General features: G+C 38.5%; 1 protein-coding gene across 1 annotated transcript in view; it reads left to right on the top strand.

Annotated features, from left to right (window-relative positions):
- Positions 1-21,943, top strand: part of shank2b (SH3 and multiple ankyrin repeat domains 2b) — a 149,310-nt gene that overhangs the window by 91,584 nt on the left and 35,783 nt on the right. The window contains exon 18 of the mRNA XM_077519293.1: positions 21,436-21,571. Coding sequence (XP_077375419.1) covers positions 21,436-21,571 — 136 coding nt within the window. The remainder of the gene's footprint in view (positions 1-21,435; positions 21,572-21,943) is intronic.

The following is a 21,943-nucleotide window of genomic DNA, read 5'->3' as shown; positions in this document are numbered from 1 at the left end:
CACTTTAAATTGTCCCTAGGTGTGAGTGTGAGTGTGAATGGTTCTTCGTCTATGTGTGCCCTGCATTTGGCTGGCAACCAGTTTATGGTGTATCCTGCCTACTGCCTGAAGACAGCTGGGACTGGTTCCAGCATGCCCTAGACCTTTGTGAGGATAAGCCATTCAGATAATTGATAGGTGGATGATAATAGTAATAATAGTTTATGCAACCTTTATTTAGCTAAAACGTTTTACTTTGCTTCACTTGTAAGTATAACTTAAAAGTAATGTATCAACCGCGACCTGAAATGAAAAATTAATCCTGAAAGATTAGGAGGGAAATATTTATTAGCATTGTAACGTCATATATTGCAATGAACTAGCTGGGTTACGTGTTTTTCATTGTCATGCGCTGCCATTGAGGGGTTGTGGCAAACAATCCAAGTTTTGTTACTTTGAATGCCCCTGTTTCCAAATTCTTCAACGCATTACTCAGTGCGCAAGTGTGGGAGCAAGAGAGAGCGAGAGATTGCGTGTGTGTGAGTGTGCTGTTCCTGTTTCAGCATCACACAGCCATACACTAGCTGTGTTTTGGTTGTTAATAAAAGAGAGCTCACTGACTAATGCACCCGTAATCCATAGTAGACACAACAATATATTAGCGTAACCAAACATGACATCGCCATTGCAACATAATTTCAAACACATCATATAACCTGTGTGTGCTAATGCTAGCTTCCATCTACGACTGTCCCTATGTCAGAAATGGAATCAGGTATCAGCCACTACATGCTTTGCATTTCTCTCATTGCAGGCAGAATTGCATTGCTTAAGTATTTTTGGTAAAATACGCCCTGATTTCAGACTCTGTTGAACTTGATAGCATGGGCAGGGCTGTTGACTATTGAACAAACCTTTGAGTGAGACATTGGTTGGTCAGGGGAGGAGTTGCCGTATATTTGAATGACATGTCAAGTGCATCGTCTTGATAATGTTGCATTTTTGCGTCGACCAGTTTTTGTGGTTGACCCAACAGACTTGGTTGACTGTTTTTCCCAGCCTTAATTGTGAATGATCCATGACATTATCAGGTCTCAGCCTTGTTTTGATCTCCACTGTATCATGAATATATGGGCCACTGGGCCAGTACCGGATCTAAATAAATAAAGCTGCCTTCTGTCAGGGCCACCACAACTTGGCTCGCTGTGGCCCCGCAGGACACTCAATAATGTTTAATGTCAGACCATGTTGATTAATTTGTGCCTTTTGATGTGTTAACTGTATACTGTATAACTGTGTGTTGCTTGCAGTTAAAAAACAAATCAAAAAATCGTATTAATTATTCCAATAATGAATTATTTTCATGATTCTTTTCAACCTCTGATTCATGTTAATTTAGTAAAAAGTGCTGTAATGTATTTGTTGTGTAAATAGTTAAAACATCACATTTCAAAAATGGATGTCACTACCAAGGAGTCAAATAGTAAATTTTGCCTGACATGCATTTTTGTTTGGAAATAGTAGCTTGCTTTTTTTTCAAAGGCAAATTCTGTTCACAGAGACATGGGCTGAATAAAAGACAGTTAATTAGCATCTATGCAATCTGGTGTACAAACAAGAAATGTAGCAGCTGGGTGCTGTAACCAGTGTTTGTATTTGGTTTATGAAACGAACAGTGCTCTTGAATTAAACCGTAAAAATAAATAAAATGCTGACTGTACATCCTATCACATTGTGGGGACAATATTGTAAATTAGTGATAGACCGATATGGTTTTTTCAAGGCCGATACCGATACAGATTATTTGTCGTCAAGTAGGCCGATAACCGATATTTCAAGCCGATATTCATTTGCTGTAAAATGGGCGGGGGGATTTTTAAACTATATATAATTTCTCACTGAGTAACAAATTCATGTGAATGTAGCTCATTTGGGGTTTTTGTTAGGGTTCGTAAAAACGTTTCAAAAAGATTTTCGCGGTGAAAAATGGTGTGAATATGTTCCAAATGTGTTTACGACAAATAATAACTGACTGCGAACATCTTACAAATCCTGATGAAAACCCCAAATTCGCTACGTTCGCAAGTATTCCCTGCTCAGTGAGCTTTATCGGCCTTCAGATTCAAAAAATGGCCGATGCCGATATTTGTCAAAATGCCAAATATCGGCACCGATAATCGTCCCGGCCGATTATCGGTCTATCCCTAATTGTAATACAGTTACCATGGCAGTCACAAGGTGAGTTCACGATCTTAATCAGTCACTCGTTCAAACGTTGGAATCATAGAACTCTTCAATAGAATATTTAATACATCGTATATTTGGTTGTATTTATGTGCTTTACCATATCGTTTAAGTCCAGGCTTCGGCCTTCCTGGGTGGAGTTTGCATGTTCTCCCCATGCTCGCGTGGGTCTTCTCCGGGTACTCTGGTCTCCTCCCACATTCCAAAGACATGCATGGCAGGTTAATTGGGTGCTCCGAATTGTCCCAAGGTGAGCTTGTGAGTGTGGTTGTTTGTTTGTCTCTGTGTGCCCTGCGATTGGCTGGCAACCAGTTCAGGGTGTACCCCACCTACTGGCTGAAGCTGGCTGGGATAGGCTCCAGCACCCCCGCGACCCTTGTGAGGAGTAAGCGGTTAAGAAAATGGATGGATTACCATTTTATTTATTAACTGAATTCTCACACTGTCCAATGGAACATGCATTGAATCTTGGTTGCAGCGGAGTGAATATCAGCTCGACACACAACACAGCGCTATTACGTCGTCACTGTGCGTCCAAGTCAGTTTGTTGTCATGACGATGGTGCACTGAAATTTAGAGCTTGTCATAGTGGCGTTGTGCTTTGGAGAGAAAACAAGTAAAAGGAGGAAGACGAATGTGCTCACTTTCATGACTGGTGAAAAGAGGCACATTTTAGTGGTGTTGCAAGATGGTCACTTTCTGAATGAAGTAGCTTACGATTTTTCCCGATTGTGCATCTTAGCCAAAACCATACAGATTTAAGTTCTGTTATTTTATGTACTGTACTTGTCAGGTTCGCATCCTGTGTGTGTGCGCGTTACACATTAGCAGTCGTCCACATGCATGATTCAGTGCTCAGAGCAGCATCAATCTTTGATTGCCCGACGTAGTTTGTCAGCAGACATTCACATCATTTACCTTTATGTATTTTAGGTACTGCTGGTCATAATTGCCATGAATAACTGCTACTTGAGCCTGTCTGCTTGTTGACTTTGAATAGGGAAGACGATGAGCGCAGCAGACTCCTCCTGTGGTGTGTGATGATGATGGAGAAGAGTTTCTTATTGATGTTTTTCTTGCTGCCAAATGTCAAGAAGCAACGAGGTCAAGGGTGACATTTCTCTCTCTATCCAGTTTTAGATGAACAGAGTAAATGATGGCTCTTGGTCTCGTGGGCCAGTATAGCGCACGCAGCTGACCACCGACAGTCCAGTTGCAACACTAGGTCATCAATCAACATAATTTGGTGGGTTTATACGGAATGCCTGAATCACTTCTTAAGATGCTGGAGACAAAACATCATTACAGGGTGGCTCATTCACATTTCCAACTTACATAATCCATAATATCTAATGAGAGAACATTTTTTTCATGAGGCAAAATAATCTAACTCAATGTATTCTTAATTATAAGTACCTCTCGATAATGTTCAACTATTGTATGGCATTGCACATTTTCGTTAAGTACACTGCGTTCCAACTATGTTTTGCATTTGCATTATTCGGGTTGGAACACCCATGTAACTAGGGCCGTGGAAACCAAATAAAAAGAGAGGGAGAGGAGGGGATTTTTTTCAGAGAGTGCAGTCGGTTCCTCTCCTCTCTCCTCGCAAGCTTTGGACTGAGTGTCTTCTCTCCTTTTTTGTCTTGTTTAATAAATGTCTGACTGGTCAAATTCAAATAAAAGCATAAAATTCCATATCAAACTTATTGCATGTCTTTGCGATATGCCTATTGCATGGGCCAATATCTCGATATCGATATTTTTGCGATATTGTGCACCCCTATTGCATATACTGTAAATCTACAGCGTTATACAGTATATGCCTTTATGACTCGTACTTTACTTCCTAATGTAATGCTCACATGCAAACGTGGTTTTTCTATTGATATGGCCTCTCACATCTCCCTGTTTCCCAAAGTTACAGAACAAAATTGTTAAATCAGATGTATCATGATCACATCTGTGTAGTGCTGGGTGATATGGGAAAAAAGCATAGCACAATATGGGCCATTTTATATCATGATAATGATATACCACAATATAGATATATTTGCAGTTCTTCCATGAAAAATTATACAACATACTTTGCTTATATTTTCACACTTTATTTGTAAGTAACATTAATGAATGTCACAAATGAATCCAGTAGTGCTGCAATATAAAATAATAAATGTAACCAAATGAGGCACAGTAGCCTGCACATTTTTAAAAGCCATAAAAAATAAAGTTCAGACATTTTCGGTCATAAATTAAATGCAACAACAAAAAATATTTTTCAAAGTGCAAAGTTTCAACTTTCTTATGTCTGTAGCTTTGCAGCTAGAGTCGTAAATCAACAGAACCTAGCATTATTTGCATGTGGCAAATGAAATTATATCAAAATCAACACAAACATTCTGTTTTACAGAATCTGCAATCAAACGTGACTATTGCCTCTGTTTTTTTTTTGTTTGTTTTTTTGTTTTTTCCCCCCTTTTTCTTCCAGCGAGGTGAGTTTCTGTCATACTGGGTGACCCGCGCAAAGGACTCCTGTATGTTTGGTTGACTTTTTTTTTTCTTTTTGTGTTTTGTTCTGGATTCACTTACATTATCTTTGTTGACTCGCATCTGTAGGATAGTCATGAGCTCGTTTTCGTGCTTCGTCTCAAGGTGATGATAAAATATGTTTGTTGTGTTCAGGTGCTGGAATGTTCCTGTAACACAACTTGTACCTGTATATGACGGTACTGTTTTATGCTCCACATTGAACTTTGTGAAACCAAAATGAAATTAAAAAAGTACGGAAAAAGTGCCTCTCTCTGTGGAGTTAAGATGCAAATTGTTCCATTTCGGGGGCTGCTCTATTTGGCCTTCTTGCTTCTTCCTCACTTCCCACTTAGTTCCTTTCCTCAAAAGTTCTGCGGGAAAAGGGCACTCATTGGGATTCGGCGATGAACTTGAACGGAACAATGACTGTTGACCACAGAACAAGCCAAGAAAGGCAATTTTGTGCATGCACGTTGTCAGATAGGCTGCATGACCGTCAGCTTTTTTGCCATTCAAAAGCCGCAAACAACGTTCACGGAACTAACACAATTGATTTCTCTTTGTGTATGCGCGAAACAAACTGTCGACTTCTCCGCTCCCCGCGAGGAAAACAGTTCAAAATATACAGGAATTTAAGACCAAAACAGTAGAACTACGGTATTGTATTTTAGAGGACACTGACAGAAATATTTTCAATAATTTTATTTTGAAGAGGTCGGGCAAGTGCCGCTTAATAGCTTACTATGACGGATCTAACTAGATTTAATTTAGTTATTAAATACAAACACTAAGAATTCAACATAAGTCACAATTTCTGAACAGGGGTGTGCAGTGACCTTTGGAGGGGCAGGTGCTCAAAATAAAAAAAAAGGGCACATGTACAATGTATACCCGATGGAATTTCGGCACCCTCTACCGACTCTGAGTTCGAACCGCGGCATCACCTTGGAAGCGGAATGCACTGACTGCTGAACTAAAAGTCAGCAAAAGGCCTGCGCCTTCATTGAAAGCTCAGAGGAGTGAAGTTATACTAAAGTACAAATGCACAGCTCAAGCTGGCATCTGTTACACATGGAACAAGAGCTTGAAATACCTTACAGAAATATCATTTACAATATAACTCTAATATACTATAAGGCTGTCATCACAAGCCTCTTTAATCTTGAGCAGGCTGAATTGTAGCAGCCAATATTCATACAGTTTGTTTGTTTGAAATGTTTATTTCGAATATCAACATTATCTTAATACATAAATAAAATGACAATAATCAAGAAAAATACAGTGCAAAGTAAAAGTAGTCTAAGGTTTACCTCTTGGATCTGTGAAGAGATTGCTGCTGCTGATGATGATGATGATGATGATGATGATGTTTTTGGGTTTTTTTGGGTTTTTTTAAATCTTGCAGGAGCTGGACTGATTTGGTCAGAGAGTGTAGAAGCTACAAAAGACAATGGGAGAATAATTGGTCACACAATTATAATATGCAATGCAACAAGTAAGCATTGAAAGTGGTTCACTGTGCTGCTACTGACAGTTTGGAGACTCTGATCTAAACAAACCAGCTATACCTTGTGGTAAAATATTCAACAGAACTAGTACAACAATTCATTTGTGGTTGTTCAGTGTATTTTATGTTATTCTTACCATTTGTGATACTTTTCATCCAACTGATAAGTGTGACTGTTTTTCACAGCATCCAGCGGCTCCTTTTGGTTTTGTTTCAACCACCTCTCTGTGGCATCTTTACAGCAGGGGATGTTGAGAAACTATAATCTAATGCATGTAATGCACACAATACACATTGAGACATTAATACAATTTATAGAAATACTATTTAATTATAAGTTTGCTTATCTCATGGTTACCAGAGAAACTTATCATTAGTCCCGGTTCCAATCAAACTCATGCACAACCTTTCCCGTCAAGGTTGAAGAGAGGCAGTAATGTTGAACTTATCGGGTACATTTATGTTATTTCTGCTACAGTGTTGCTATTGATAACAGACACGGCAACTTTGAAGCTCTGTTAGCATCCTAGCACAACTTTATTAGCAATGAAACATAAACGAAAAGCGAGACAGATGTACAAAAGCACGCGTTGTCAAGCACACATGACAAGATAGTTCTCCTAAAACCATACACATGTGGAGCCACTGTTCATTTTGAAACATTGTACAAAACAAACTTACCTGTTGCGCTATCGGCCCACACCAGTAAAACAGGCCTCAGGCCTTGCAGTGTACTGTTGACTGAAGATTGAATGAAGTCACAGTTCCAATTAGCGGACAAACAGTGTAAAAGCACCGTTCTGTGCCGCTCAAACACCATTCAGCATGTACTGTTCTGTGCGGAACGAAGGACAGCAAAATAATCAGCTAAATTTGGGCCACTTATTTTGAAAAGCACGATAATCGGCCGATTATAATACCGCTTATGCTCTTCAAGACCGCGGGGAGCTGGAGCTTATCCCAGCTGACCTCAGGTGAAGGGTGGACTGCACCCTGGACTGGTCACTAGTCAATCACAGTGTACATAAAGAGACAGACAAGCATTCACATTCACATTCACAACTGAACTGAGTGGCAACTGCACCCACGCTGTCTGCACACAAGTCATGCGAGGGAACCACTACACCATCAGTGACTCCCTTAACAGTTGTGAAGTGTAATTTATCTTAACACATCGGAACATAAATTATCGTCAATTAACAACATAACATGCTTTTGTGGAGCAACTGAAGTGATTGAGACACTGGACACTTGCTACTAAACAGATCAAAATAGCATCAGTTAAGTTTGCATTTATGTTAGTTTGATTTTATGCGGCAGGTCTTACAAATATTCAGATATAATGCCTCCATCTGATTTTCTACCATAATGGGTAACCGTGATATGGCTGAAAAGTGTATCAAGATATTAATATTTCATATCAATCCATATCTTTTTTTTTTTTTTTTTTTTTTTACCTAATCAAAATGTAAAAACGGATAAAGTGGGTTAAAGATAATGGCAATAAAACAAGTATCCAGAGAAACCGTTCAAAATATCTGGTAGTAAAACTAATTTTCAAGGAATGTACCGTGTACATTGCTATGACAATCTGCCCCATCATTGATACAGTTACAATAGCCTTAATTTGTCATTAGAAGTTAAGCGAACTAAAAGTAAATGTGCTTCTGGAGTGCATGCATTACAGTTGACCAACTGTCTTAAGTCTATTTTAACTCTAGTCAGCTTATTATAGCCTTGAGACATGTTATTGTTTTACCTGATTGTGACTTCATTGTGATGCTGAAAGTCGGAGTTGGCTCAAAAAACAACAGAGCAAAGACAGGGAAGGGAACTCCTGACTTCTTCATCTTGTATCTTTCCCAAATTGTTTTATCAGGTTAGTTTGCAAGACTGGTCATTTTGGTTTGGTGTGCGTATGTCACACACACGTATGTGCGAACTGGCACTTGTCCGTTTGTTCAGCTGCTTTTTTTTGTTTTCCTCACTCGGGAGACGAGCACTCAATGGCCCAAAACGCTTTTGTGCTCAAAGTTTCCTCTTACATGCTTGTAATTGTGGCACAAAACGTAATACTGTACTGTAGCCTCTGCATACAGCATGCAAAATGCTGCGGTTGTTTTTTTTTTCTTGATTATCGCCCAGCCCAAGAGTCTGCAACCTGTGGCCCTGCAGTCAAATGTGGCTCTTTAGTCCCTCTCCTGTGGCTCCCTCTGGATCTCTTAAAAAAAAAAATATATATATATATAGTAGAACATTTTTTACACATTTATTTAAATTTTTTTAGATGGCATTTTCTTTTAATTAACAATTTTGATAAAAAAAATTGTGAAATTATGAATAAATAAATATTAAAGAATGTCAGAATCCAAATGTACAAGTTGTTAGAAAAGGAAACACAAAAGGTAGGTGAGAAAGTTTGAAAAAAAAATACTTCAACATGTCCAAAAAGTGACTATAAAATGTCCAAAAAGGAAGAGGAAAAACATAAAATTACAACATACAGTACACAAAATCAGAAAATTTATTTTTAAAAAGGCAGAAAAGAAAATGTTCAAAGTAACCATAAATTGTCCAAAAACAAAGAGCAGAAAATTACCATATACTGTCTACAAAATTGACATAAAATGTCTAAAAAAGGAAGAGAGGCAGAAAATTAGTATGTGCATAAAATCGCCAAAAATGTCAGAAATTTGACAGAAAGGTATGATAAACTGCAAAAAAAAAAAAAATAATCTAAAACAGAAGCCGAAAAATCAAAAACCGAAAGGTAGAAGAAAATGAATCTGAAAGTATTGGTTATGTGCAGCTCTAATTAGCTCTTGGGCCCTTAGTACATTAGACTAACGCACTCTTTCATTCATCTGAATGTTCAAAGGTTTTGCGGCTCCAGACAGATTTTTGTGTTATTTATTTGGCCTAAAATGACTCTTGCCACAGGAAATGGTTGCTGACCCCTTACTTCACATGACCCAGATCTGATATTGATGCACTTACATGTGTGAATGAGCCTTAATCTGTTCAAAGAAATGTACAGTAGTGGGATCTCATTAAGGTGGATTAAGAGGAGTTGCACTTTAGTGTAGAGCAAACAGCCCTCATTTAAAGTTTGGCCTATTATTTCCCCAATATTAACTCAATACTAATGTCTACTCTCACAGATCTGTATGAACACACTAAAGCCCAAAAGGCACAAAAAGTCACATGACTTACAGTCTTAAAATAACAGAGTGGCAGCATCACTTCCTATAAATAATGAATTTATCGGTGCAGCACATATAAAGAGCAGCATGCCTGAACCTGCTGTGCTCAGAGAGTTGCTGTTTATTTTTAAATCAAGCCCACTGTTGAAATGCGGCATGAGACCAAAACCTTTTAAGTTGGCTTCACAGGGAGGAGAAGCAAATTGGTAGTGACATTCGACAAAGACGCCCATTGACAAAAAGCGGAATCCAATGAATTCATGATTAATGATGACTTGTTAGGATGATCCACCTCTCCAAACAGTGATCAAAACCTCAGCACCACTCCCACCTCCAGCAGGATCACACAGCAACTGTTGCTTAGCAACCACGAACATGCTATGCGTCACTGTGGACACACTGATAATGCAGCTTTTAAGAGTAAAGCCTCGCTGAAACGCTGCAGACGCAGAGTTGGAAGTGTGCTTTGCATCTGAGTTGACAGCATCAAAAAGAATGCAGGGCTTGGTAGAAGTGGGTTGAGGGCTGGAAGATGGATGAATCGACATCTGCGGGATCTGGTTTATTGTTTTGGATCATGAATAGTCGATATTTCTAGTGATGGGAGTTGACCATGCGATATCTTGAAGAAGTCAAACTCCACTCAAGAGGATTCGTCATGCCGTAGTGACCAATAAATTGTAGCTTGTGTGCTATTGCATGTTATATAAATAAAGATGACTTGACTTAAAACCTCCAATTTGAAATCAACTTCCCATTTCTTGTCTGGTGTTTGGGTCTTGTCTCATGTCTGGGTCACACCTGGGTTAGGTTTGAGTTCATGACCTGTTCATCTAGTTTCAACTAGTTTTACGTTGTGGGTAACACTTTATAATAACTACCCGTTATAACTAGTTAATAGACCATTAGTAAACTGTTAATTAATGAGTTATTAATGACTTATTAAATGTTTTTTAACTGTTTGTTAAGGTTTTAAAATGATGTCTATAAATAGTAAAAATTTTATTTTTAAACTGTTAGTTATTGAGCTCTAAATGACTTGTTAACTGTATAGTAATTATTCATAACTATATTTTATAAATTAGTAATACATCGTTAACAAGCTATTAGAAAATTACTTACTAATGACTTGATAAGTATTACTTCATAGTTTGTATAGGTTATTGGGACGTTATTATAAAGTTGCCACTATTCCTCATTTATTACGTGTTAGTAAATGTGGAGTAGTTGCAACTTTAGAATAACGTCCCAATAACATAAATAGAGTAATAACTAATATTTAAGTAGTAGATTAACTCACTTCTTTACAGCAGTTGTTAATAGTTTGTTAACCATCTACTAATACTATACCAGTCAAACTTTGTAGAGGAGCACATGAGTGGAAAAAGTTCAATGGTACGGAAAATTGATATTTAGGCATGGTAAGGCATAGTAATTTTATATTTTAAATTTCACCTTCAAATTCTGTACTTTCAACTTGTTCCACCTGTTTGTTGTTTGACAAAGTTTCATAGTTATTAGTAGATGGTTAACATCTACTATGTAAAGAATTAGCTAATATATAAGTTAAATATTAGTAAGTAGCTAATTTATACTATTGGGATATTATCGTAAAGTTGCAACTGTTCCTCATTTAATAACAGTTAATAAATGAGGAATAGCTACCACTTTAGAATAACGTCCTAATAACAGATATAAACTATTAACTGATACTTAACAAGTCATTATTAAGTAATTTACTAATAGTTTGTTAACTTAGTCTTACTAATTTATAATATATAGTTACAAATGATTAATATACAGTTAACAAGTCATTTATAACTCAATAACTAACAGTTTAATAATGACATATTAACTGTTTATAGTCATAAGTATAAATCCTTAACAAACAGTTAACAAACATTTAAGAAGTCATTAACAACTCATTAATTAACAATCAACTAATGATCTATGAACTACTTATAACGGATAGTTATTATAAAGTGTTACCGATTGATTGATACTGTCTATATAAGGGTCTGAGAATTGTGTGTGTTTTGCCGGATTATTGCTCTCTGTTCCTCTGTGCTTCTCCGCAGCCCAAGCGGGCTTGGCATCTCGTGATTCTCGATGCATTCTCATTGTTTTTAGTTTAGTCAAGTTATGTGAATAAATAGTTAAAACCTTATTTGTGTCTGCGTTTTGGGATCTTACACTTCAGCACACAACATTTCTAAGGCAATGTTGAGTGAACATTTTTACAAGGGTGAGTTAACCAATGCTAGCCAGAGGCTGAACATTGTTTATGAAGTGGGCATGAGAGTAGACTCTCCCATACTGGAAAGGTCTGAATAGGATGAGAATTTGTTCCGTAAATGTACCCATAACTTATCGATCCATCTGTACCTCATATCCTCGTTGATGTTGTGAGTATAGCTGTCAAACGATTACATTTTTTAATCAGATTAATCACATCTTAGAATTTTGATTAATCACGATTAATCACTGACTTAAAAAGGCTTTTTCTCCCAACATATTTTGTCCGCTAAATTTGAAGCGCACCTGTTTTTTCGAGGGTTATGTTTACTGTCATGACTAGAGTCATGCAAGGGTTATGCTTACTGTCATGATTAGGGTCATGCAAGGGTTATGTTTGGGTCATGACCGTGAGGTCAAATGTCTGTTTTGAACTGATGTAACCAGCATCTAGTTTCAACTGGTAAGACGCTATGTGATGTCAGAAGCTATGTGATGTCAAGAATCTTTAATCTTGTTATCTGGTCAACAGCCAATCAGATAATTCCATGTCAGTCCTGTTACCCACATGTCTAGCCACAACCAATCACAATTTTTTCGACATTTAATGTTATGAGGACGTCTTCAAAATGTATAATGACTGCACATGCTCATCCTGCTTTTTCTGATTCAGTCGGCAGCACCATAACCAAAGACTATTTTTATAGGTTTTATGCTTGTTTGTGAATTTTGTAGACGCTGGACGTGCCAGCACACTGAGCTGCTGCGCCTCCTGTTTGGTCACACAAAGGAGACTAAAATATTAGACTCGTTAAATGCAGGTCTAACTTGTAGTGCAGGTATTGGGTGTATTTGATCCAGGCACAGGGCAGACAGATTTGGTGCTCCATGGACGTGTGTGGTGGATGTCATCGTATTTCATTCATAAATATGACAACAGCGTGGGACAATCCCTCTCAATCAGTAGAAATCGATTCATTCCAAATCCCTATCGCCATTTTCCGAGACCACCTTTCCTCATTAGTGTCATGTGTGAGTTGGGGACTGTCTAGTGTGCTGAATTGTCTAAATTACGTACTGCTATCAGCCGAATGCACATTTATTGATGTAGTTGTAAAAACTTTTGATTGTCTTGTGGCCAGATTTCTAATAAAGTGTCTTGCTCTGCCCGCGTTCCCTTCTTTCTTCTCTATTTTTATTGGAGAGATCAGATGACCTGAAACCCTTTCAGCTACCAGACCAGATTATAAATGTGTCATTATAGTTGATGCCTTCATTAGTGAGATTAGAATTGATTTATCGGATTAGATATCAGTAACTGCAGTAGAAAAACATGCTTGTCATTAAAGTGGATTGAAAATCAGTTCCCAGCTGACCACTTTCAGCTAAATGGGCAGCTTGATGCTTAATGTTGTGGAACTTTTGTGATGATGATTATGACTTTTAGTTCCTCCTGGTTCAGATGACTGAAGGCTGCCTTTTTTACTACAGTGTGTGTGTGTTATTGATTAGACTAAATGCTCAACCATAAAGTTGCTGTGTTGTAATGCTGTCTCGTAGTCGCTAGTTTATGGCCTCCAGGCTTCATCTGTCACAGTTGTATGCAATAATCACTTTTATCCTCTCAATCTCGCGAACGAGTGAGGACATTATTTTGTTGTTGGCATGAGTGCATTCAACAGTTAAATTCAAATTAGCTGTAACTGGGCAACAACAAGTTGTCTATACTCTCTCATTGCAGTCACACAGAGTGCACACTTCGCAGCGGCCAACTTTACATCACCACAAGCGGAGAGCTTCTTGCAGGTCCTTATTAACATTAAACATACTTTACGCGTGCCAACCTCCTGCATGGACTCCAGTCAGTCTGTTATTCTTCCACCATGTAGACTGCATGCCTCTCTTGCGCTGATTTCAAAGGGAATAAGTGCCAGGCGTTTTTTTAATGACATATTCTTTCATTTGTGTTAATTGTAATTTATTTGCATGTGAAAAAGTGATTGTCTTATTTTTTTTCATTTTCTGATTATTAATAATTTATGTATTTGCAGTTATTTTAATAAAATATATTTACATGCATTTTTAAAGTATTTTTTAATCTCTGCGGTATCGAAAATTGTATTGAGTATTTTCCTGTGTATTGATATCGAGTTTGAAATTTTATTATCATGACAACCCGAGTATGGAGTTTTGAAAATTCTAAATGTATAGGGACCCTGTATTCAGAAAACATCGCCAGGAGGTGACCATTCAATCAAGTGGCAAAAAGAATCAAAAATTCCATATTACAAAGTATACATATTAAAGAGCACATATATCCATATTTAATTCATTTCATTTTCTTAGAGTATTCAATTGGTCCTAATATATTGTTTGACTTCATTTTACAAAATTCCAATGAGTCTTTTTTTAACATTTTGCACGTTATGTCGTTAAGCCAATAATATGATAAAATTGGCAATATAAAATTGGGTTTTTGTCCACAAGTGGTTAGTTAATGAAGCCAAACAATACATGTTCAAAGCAAAATGAAACCTGTAGAATGGAAATCACATTTTGAACATTGTAGCAGGTAAAGTCATCTAGCTCGAGACTTATTGTATGTCTGCAATCATGTCAGTTAGGAAAAGTGGAGTTGAATTCATTTGAAACAGTGATGTCCTTAAAAGGGAACACCTTTTCATTTCTCCTGATGGCGTATTCCAACAAAGGATTAGAAAAGGTGGCATTAAGTCTGCACCGCTTATCCTCACAAGGGTCTTGTGAGCTGGACCCTAATCCAGCTGACTTTTACGAGCAGTAGAGTACTTCTTGATTATGTGGCCAGCCAATAAGAGACCATTATATTTCATTGCTTATTATTTAGATGCTCATTTGGTAAAACATGGAAAATGGAACCCAGTGCCTCATGGTCGGATGATTAAATTACAGTCTTCCTTTTGGAATGAGGCTTAAGTGGCTGGTTGCATCTAGTAATGCTTGCTTTTCAGTGACAATGCTACCATTGAGCGCTGGTGAGTTATCAGCAGTAAAGTTACAACAGACCATAAAGCTGTAGAAGGTCCCACTCTCTGGTCATAAAGGAGATTGCAGTGGAGAGTGAAACCAGGAGAAGCAGTTTGGGCATCAAATAAAGAAGCTCGGTGTAGTGTCACCATTTCTGTGCATCCAAAGCAGCTGATGACTCATCTAATGAAGCCGCAGGATGTGTGGACACGTCCAAATTGGAAGAAGACTTAGAACACATGAGGGAACTCATAACACACCCAGATTGGGATGGTCTCAAGTTGCCACTTGGTTGCCATTTGCTCACATGATGGGAAATAATTACTGATTAACGGTGTACTTTTATTGTATAGTGGTTCTGTGAATGTGGTCTGAGAGCGATGTGGTTCCAAATTATTTTTGGTCACTGGTTGTGACAGTAAAATGCAGATTGTTATTTTAATTAACGGTAAGTAGGCACACAAAAACTCATCAAACGGTTAGCTTCTAGGGGTGTAACGATATCCAAACAACACGATATGATATTATCACGATATGAAGCTCACGATACGATAATTATCACAATATTTTTTTTGTTTGGGGGGGGGGGTGTTGGGGGGGTTGGCGACATTTAAAAAAGATCACAATATTGTAAAAAAAAAAGAGCTCATACTAAAAAAAGCACAATATTGTGCTTTTGTACACAACAGTAACTCATATAAACCACCTAAATCTCTAATAACAATATTGAGACTTACTTGCTAATGCAAACACACATTGATCGCTTCACAAGCAAATTAGGTTCCCCTTCATCTGACAATTAGCATAGATTTTAAACATAGAAGGCCAAAACATCCCTAATGAAAATTAAATTGTGCTAATAAAATATCCACTAGAGGGTGCTAGAACTGCACAAATGGAAATCAACCTGACCTTTTTAACAGATGTGTTCCTTTTAAATATTGTGAACATGACGACGACGATATTGTGGAACTTTTAATATCACAATATCACGATATTGCCCTTATCGTTACATCACTATTAGGTTCTATTTAAGTTTTGACAATACAGTGTTTATATTATTGGTAAGGTTGAGTCCCGGACCAGATCCCGAACCAGATCTCCAATTTGGTCTTTTGAACTGAAATAGCAAAATTGCATGTTCTTGCGGTTCTATCATTGGCCATAACAACGTTAGGTTCACTGAAGACTCCAAATTCCCATGGATGAGGGAGTGTCGCTGTCTGATCCCTTGATGTCAGTCCTGCAATAATTGACTGCTGTTACTGCAGTGGTAGCATGGCTTTGAAACCCTGGTAAAGTGTCCTTGGGAAGAAATACAGAACCCCATTATTTTATTATTTTCTTTTCTTACAATAAGTTACATTAATCATTGTGTGACTGCATAAGTGTCTATACAAATGAAGCCCATTTAAGACCAGTATGTACAACCTCTTATGTTACATCAGCTAGGATAGTAATCATGTTGAGCATTATTGGTATTTAAAAAAAAAACACAAAAAAAACGGAAGGGTGTAGGGGTGTTAAAAAAAATCGATTCGGCGATATATCGCGCTACTACATCGCGCGATTCTCGAATCGATTCAATAAAAAAAAATCGATTTTTTTTTTTTTTTTTTTTTTTTTTTTTTTTTTTTTTAAGAGCTCAGAATTGTTCATTCGGTAGTCTTACCGATTCAACGTCTTATCATCATTGCCTTTTTTTTTCTTTTTTTTTTTGTGTGTGTGAATCGATTTTTAAACTTCCATTTTTAATGGAAAAATATTCAACAAAACGTCTGATTTCGGGTTAGGATTCACACCTTGAGCATGGAAGAATGTTATATGAACGGAACATTAAGCCTTAATATTTTATTTTAATGCTGTTCAAACATGAAACAGATTACAACCTCTATAAGACTGAAATTTCAGATAAATAAATAATACATTTTCATATAAATCTTACACTCTACAAGCTTACTGATTAGTATTTTCTAAATTTGAATGAAAAAAATCACAACAATCGACTTATAAATTCGTATCGGGATTAATCGGTATCGAATCGAATCGTGACCTGTGAATCGTGATACGAATCGAATCGTCAGGTACTAGGCAATTCACACCCCTAGAAGGGTGTGTAACACCTTCCAGAAAGGAAGGCCATTTAAAATGAGAAGTACATCTTTAATTTAGGAGGGATTTGTTGTCCTTGAAGTCCCATCAGTTTCATACAAAGAGGATACAAAAGCATTTTTAGTTTAGTTGCAGAAAGTTTCTTGTGTGTCCATGTGAGTGTGTACTGTATGTCTCTATCTGTAACCGTCAATGTTGTATAATAGGGTGGAGGAGTTACATAATCCTAACCCTATGCAAAAATAAAATGTGTGTATGTGTGTAGAGGATGTCATTGTGAAACAGCTGTTGTGGTGTTTAATTAATAAAATCCCTGTCCTGGTGTTTTGTGATCCCAATACTGTATGTGAGATTAAAACCCAAAGAGATTTCACTCTCTTTCTCTGAAATCCTTTTTCATGCCATCTCCTCCCTCTGTCATTATCATCATCCTGCACTTTTGCTATCCATGTTATTATAGATATTATTGTATGTCAGAGTAGAGAAGGACTGGACTGGAGGGTGTGCGGAGGAGTCCATCGAGCTGGAATTTCCATAGCTAAAATGTGAGATTGTGTTTCTAGATGATCTCAAATATGATTATACCTCATATATTGTCAGTGGGCATCACAAAACATTTGCCCACTTCTCCAATTCTTTTTGCATTATTTCCCCCATTATAATGTTTAGGATCATCAAACAATAACGTGCATACAAGTGAAGAGAAAGTGTCGTTTTGAAAGCCTCCCTGGCTCTGTTGTGGAAACAGTACTTGCTCCTTAATCTAATAATTGGTTGAAATCAAGTGTTTCTTTTTTTTTTTTGTACAACTGCAATGTCTTTCACACCTCTATGGGGATATTTTGGGGCACTCTTCCTTGCAGAATTGTTTTAATTGAACAACATTGGAAGGTTGCCATGCATGAATGACCTTTTTAAGGTCATCCCACAGCTTTTCTTTTGGAATCAAGGCCGGACTTTGACTGGGCCACTCCAAAACTGTTATTCTTATTCAAGTCTTTCAGAAGTTGACCAGCTGTATAGCTGTTAAAATTAATCAATTAATCGACAAGTGTTTAATCAAAATAAGACATTTGCAAACATTTGCTTAAACTTTGGAAAATAATGACCGACATTGTACATCAATCATCCCTTTTTTTAATCGCTATACAAATACAAAATATGAAATAAACACCAATCACTAAACGATTAGTTGATTAATCCATTGAATAATTGATAGATTGATTTTAAAATATTCTATAGTGACAGCACTAACTATTTGTTTTGGGTGCTTGATGTCATTTGTTTGGTCCTTTATTGTCAGACAGCGTTGGGCACGGCCTGATGTTTTTTAGTATGGAAGCTCGATTTGCTCAGTGACACGTTCGAACATCAACCTTTCTTCCATGCTCTGCTACGGCCAGACCTGCTGCCGTCTGTTGTTGTCCTGCAGTTGGAGCAGATCAGCCGTAGTTCATATTCAGACTACGAAGCGGACCGCACCGAGTGCGTTTGGAATCAGACCTAGACCACCTCAAAAAGTGGGTCTTGTTTGGTCCCCACCAGGATTCGTTGGAAACAAACTCTGGTCCGTTTTAAAGTTGCCTGGCAATATTCACCCCCGCGATGCTTGGCTACGGTGGCTTGTTAACCCCCAAAAGGCACATATGTCCTGCACTTGGAGCGGATCAGCGGTTTGTATTCAGACTGCGAAGTGATCCGCACCGAGTGCGTTTGCAAGCGAACCGAGACCATCTCAATAAGTGGGTCTTGGTTTGCTCCTTTGGTCCGCACCAGAATTCGTTTGTGCACAAAAGGTCCGAACCAATGTGGGAAACAAACTCTGGTCTGTTTAAAGCGGACCAAACAGTGCAGGTCTGAATACACCCTAGTTTTTTGAGGGGAAATGTACGGAGCCCATAAGGTGACATGGTAGAAAAAAAAACAAAAAACTTTGCATTCCCTCGCAAAACATTTGGCGTTCCCTCGCAATCTTTGCAGTTTTTTTTTTTTTTCTACCATGTCACCTTAGGGGCTCCGTAGAAATGTATTTTACCAAAAAAACAAAACAAAAAAAAAACATGGAAATATAGCTGAGCGCGCACTCCATTCAAAAACTGAGCGTTGTTCTGATGTGCCCTTCTGTTATTCAAAGGACCCCAGTGCAAAAAGAAAGGAAACAGCATGTGCGGCACTGAGCTACTGATTGCTGCATAACATTAAAAATGGGCTGTGTTTTAACGTGAGCAGATCGTGGGTCTACCTATGGAAAAATACACACACATAAACATAAACACTGTTGAGACAGCTGAAAGTTCTGGTTGGATGTAACTTCCGCTACAGAAAAGCTTTTTTTTCTTGCCATAGAATGCGCTACTCTGAGGGTATGTAAACTGTTTGAAAGCGCTATATAAATAAAAACAGTTTACATACCCTCAGAGTAGCGCATTCTATCCATCCATCCATCCATTTTCTTGACCGCTTATTCCTCACAAGGGTCGCGGGGGGTGCTGGCGCCTGTCTCAGCTGGCTCTGGGCAGTAGGCGGGGGACACCCTGGACTGGTTGCCAGCCAATCGCAGGGCACACAGAGACGAACAACCATCCACACTCACAAGCACACCTAGGGACAATTCGGAGCACCCAATTAATCTGCCATGCATGTCTTTGGAATGTGGGAGGAGACCGGAGTACCCGGAGAAGACCCACGCAGGCACGGGGAGAACATGCAAACTCCACCCAGGAAGGCCGGAGCCTGGACTCGAACCGGAGTCCTCAGAACTGGGAGGCGGACGTGCTAACCACTCGCCCACCGTGCCGCCTAGCGCATTCTATAGCAAGAAAAAATGTTTAATGCCCATAAAATCCAAAACACTGGGAATTGTTTTGATATTTTCAGAAGTTTAAGTTAACATGAGTAGAGATGTGTATGCGAATTTTGGTGATGATTCATAGCATTTTTGTCATTAGGTGACATTTAGTTTACATTTACAGTTGCAAGTGACAAAAAGGGCGACACGATGGATGACTGGTTCACACGTCCGACTCCCAATTCTGAGGATGCAAGATCGAGTCCGGGCTTCGGCCTTCCTGGGTGGGGTTTGCATTTTCTCCCCGTGCCCGCGTGGGTCTTCTCCGGGTACTCCGGTCTCCTCCCACATTCCAAAGACATGCATGGCAGGTTAATTGGGTGCTCTGAATTGTCCCTATGTGTGCTTGTGAGTGTGGATGGTTGTTCGTCTCTGTGTGCCCTGCGATTGGTTGGCAACCAGTTCAGGGTGTACCTCTCCTACTGCCCAAAGCCAGCTGGGATATGCTCCAGCACCCCTTGTGAGGAATAAGCGGTCAAGAAGATGGATGGATGGAAATTGTAAAAAGTTACTGTTTGTAACAAGGACAAAATGCAGATGTTAAAATAAACACATCTTTTGCTTATAAAATGAGTCACTCATTTTTGTTACAATTGCTGCTGCTGTTTGACCACTGCTTCACTGTATTTTGTATTTTATGTTTGTTATGCATTTAAAACAAAACAAAAATGTTGCACTTTACAATTCAGCACTTATCTGTATGGCGCTTGCATGTAATATTAACTTTATAATTATATTCTTTGGGAACTACAGATGGACTCTAGCATAGTGCTACATCTGGTGCTGCCATTAATGTTACTGCATATTGTCCTTTAAATAAACTCGTACATGGAATATTACATATAAACACCATTACATCCTAAAACTTCCGTGTCCCGTCTGCATCTGGGTCCGAATTCTGCTCCGCAAGTTACACTTGCTGTGATCATTGTCCTGTTACAGAATACAAATGTACTTGAGGTCACAAACTGAAAGCCAAACACTTATTCACCCTTGGGATTTTCTGGTAAAGAGCAGAATTCATGGTTGCATCAATTACAGCAAGGCGTCCAGGTCCTGAAAGAGCAAAAAACAGTTGCAGATCATGTTTGGCTGTTGTTTCAATGTCCCCTAGAAAACGACTTCGCACAATTGCACAGTGATAAACACAATTCTTACCATACACATTAAACTTTAAACCACACGAGGAAAAAATAAAATATAATAAAATGTTTAACGCAACGCTAATACCATGCGATGATATACTGGTTACAGTGTAAATATTATTCATTGGATATACTGTATAGTAAAAACTACAAACTGTGGTTCTAAACTTTATATGAGAAGAAAACCACTCCAGACATAGCGACAGTTTGTGATGTTTCAAATGAGAAGTAATTATGAAAACTGTTCATTTGTGCAACATGCTGAATGTGTCATTTAAGTAGCAATGAACCATGACAACAGGCTTTAGAAGGGAATCCAAGATACCGATGTAACTGCTTCTGTTAGGTCTAGGATCTCAAGGAGGATGAGGAGGGTGCACAAAGTAGAAATGGCACCACAAACATACACAGAGGAGAAGGGGCGGAGCTCAGAATGAAGAGACATGAAAAGGGTTCAAGCCACTACGATGAATTTACAGACTAATCACTTAACACCTTGTTTACGTGTACTTTTAGTTGTTTATTTACCGTGTTTACACAAATCTGTCCACTTATGAGTTTCCTGTCAGAAGAGCTTTTTTAAACCCCTGCCACTAAATGATGTGTGTGTGCTTATTCACGTTGCAGGTAAATCAGGAGAATGTGGTGAAGGTGGGCCACAGACAGGTGGTCAACATGATCCGCCAGGGTGGGAACCGCCTCTTCATCAAAGTAGTGACAGTGAGCCGGAATCTGGACCCTGAGGACACAGCACGGAAAAAAGGTATTTAAAATTTTTTTTAAATGATGCTTAAAAAAATTGTCACATCATGGCATGGGCTGATATTAGATTCTGTTGGTATGATAACCACAAGCAAAAATATTGTGCTATCACTGAATTAAAATTGACCTTTTTTTGAAAAAAATATTTTGCTAAATATTTTTTTGTTTCTATAGAATGTTTGGTACAGAAGAAACGTACCATGTTTAGTATAAATGAGTGGTGTTCCGCCTTCTCCCCTGGTGCTTCCTCCTCTGCTTCCCCCCTCCCGCCGCTGTGCAAATCTCGCGCGGCTGGAGGTGGGGTGGGCACATCTTCCCTCTCTGCGCTGCTGCCCGGGTGGCGGCCGTCGGGGGGGGGGGGGGGGGGGGGGCG

Source organism: Festucalex cinctus, chromosome 4, assembly GCF_051991245.1.
Source record: "Festucalex cinctus isolate MCC-2025b chromosome 4, RoL_Fcin_1.0, whole genome shotgun sequence".
NCBI lineage: Eukaryota > Metazoa > Chordata > Actinopteri > Syngnathiformes > Syngnathidae > Festucalex > Festucalex cinctus.
The sequence above is the reverse complement of the archived record's forward strand: the minus strand, read 5'-3'. Positions and strand labels throughout refer to the sequence as shown.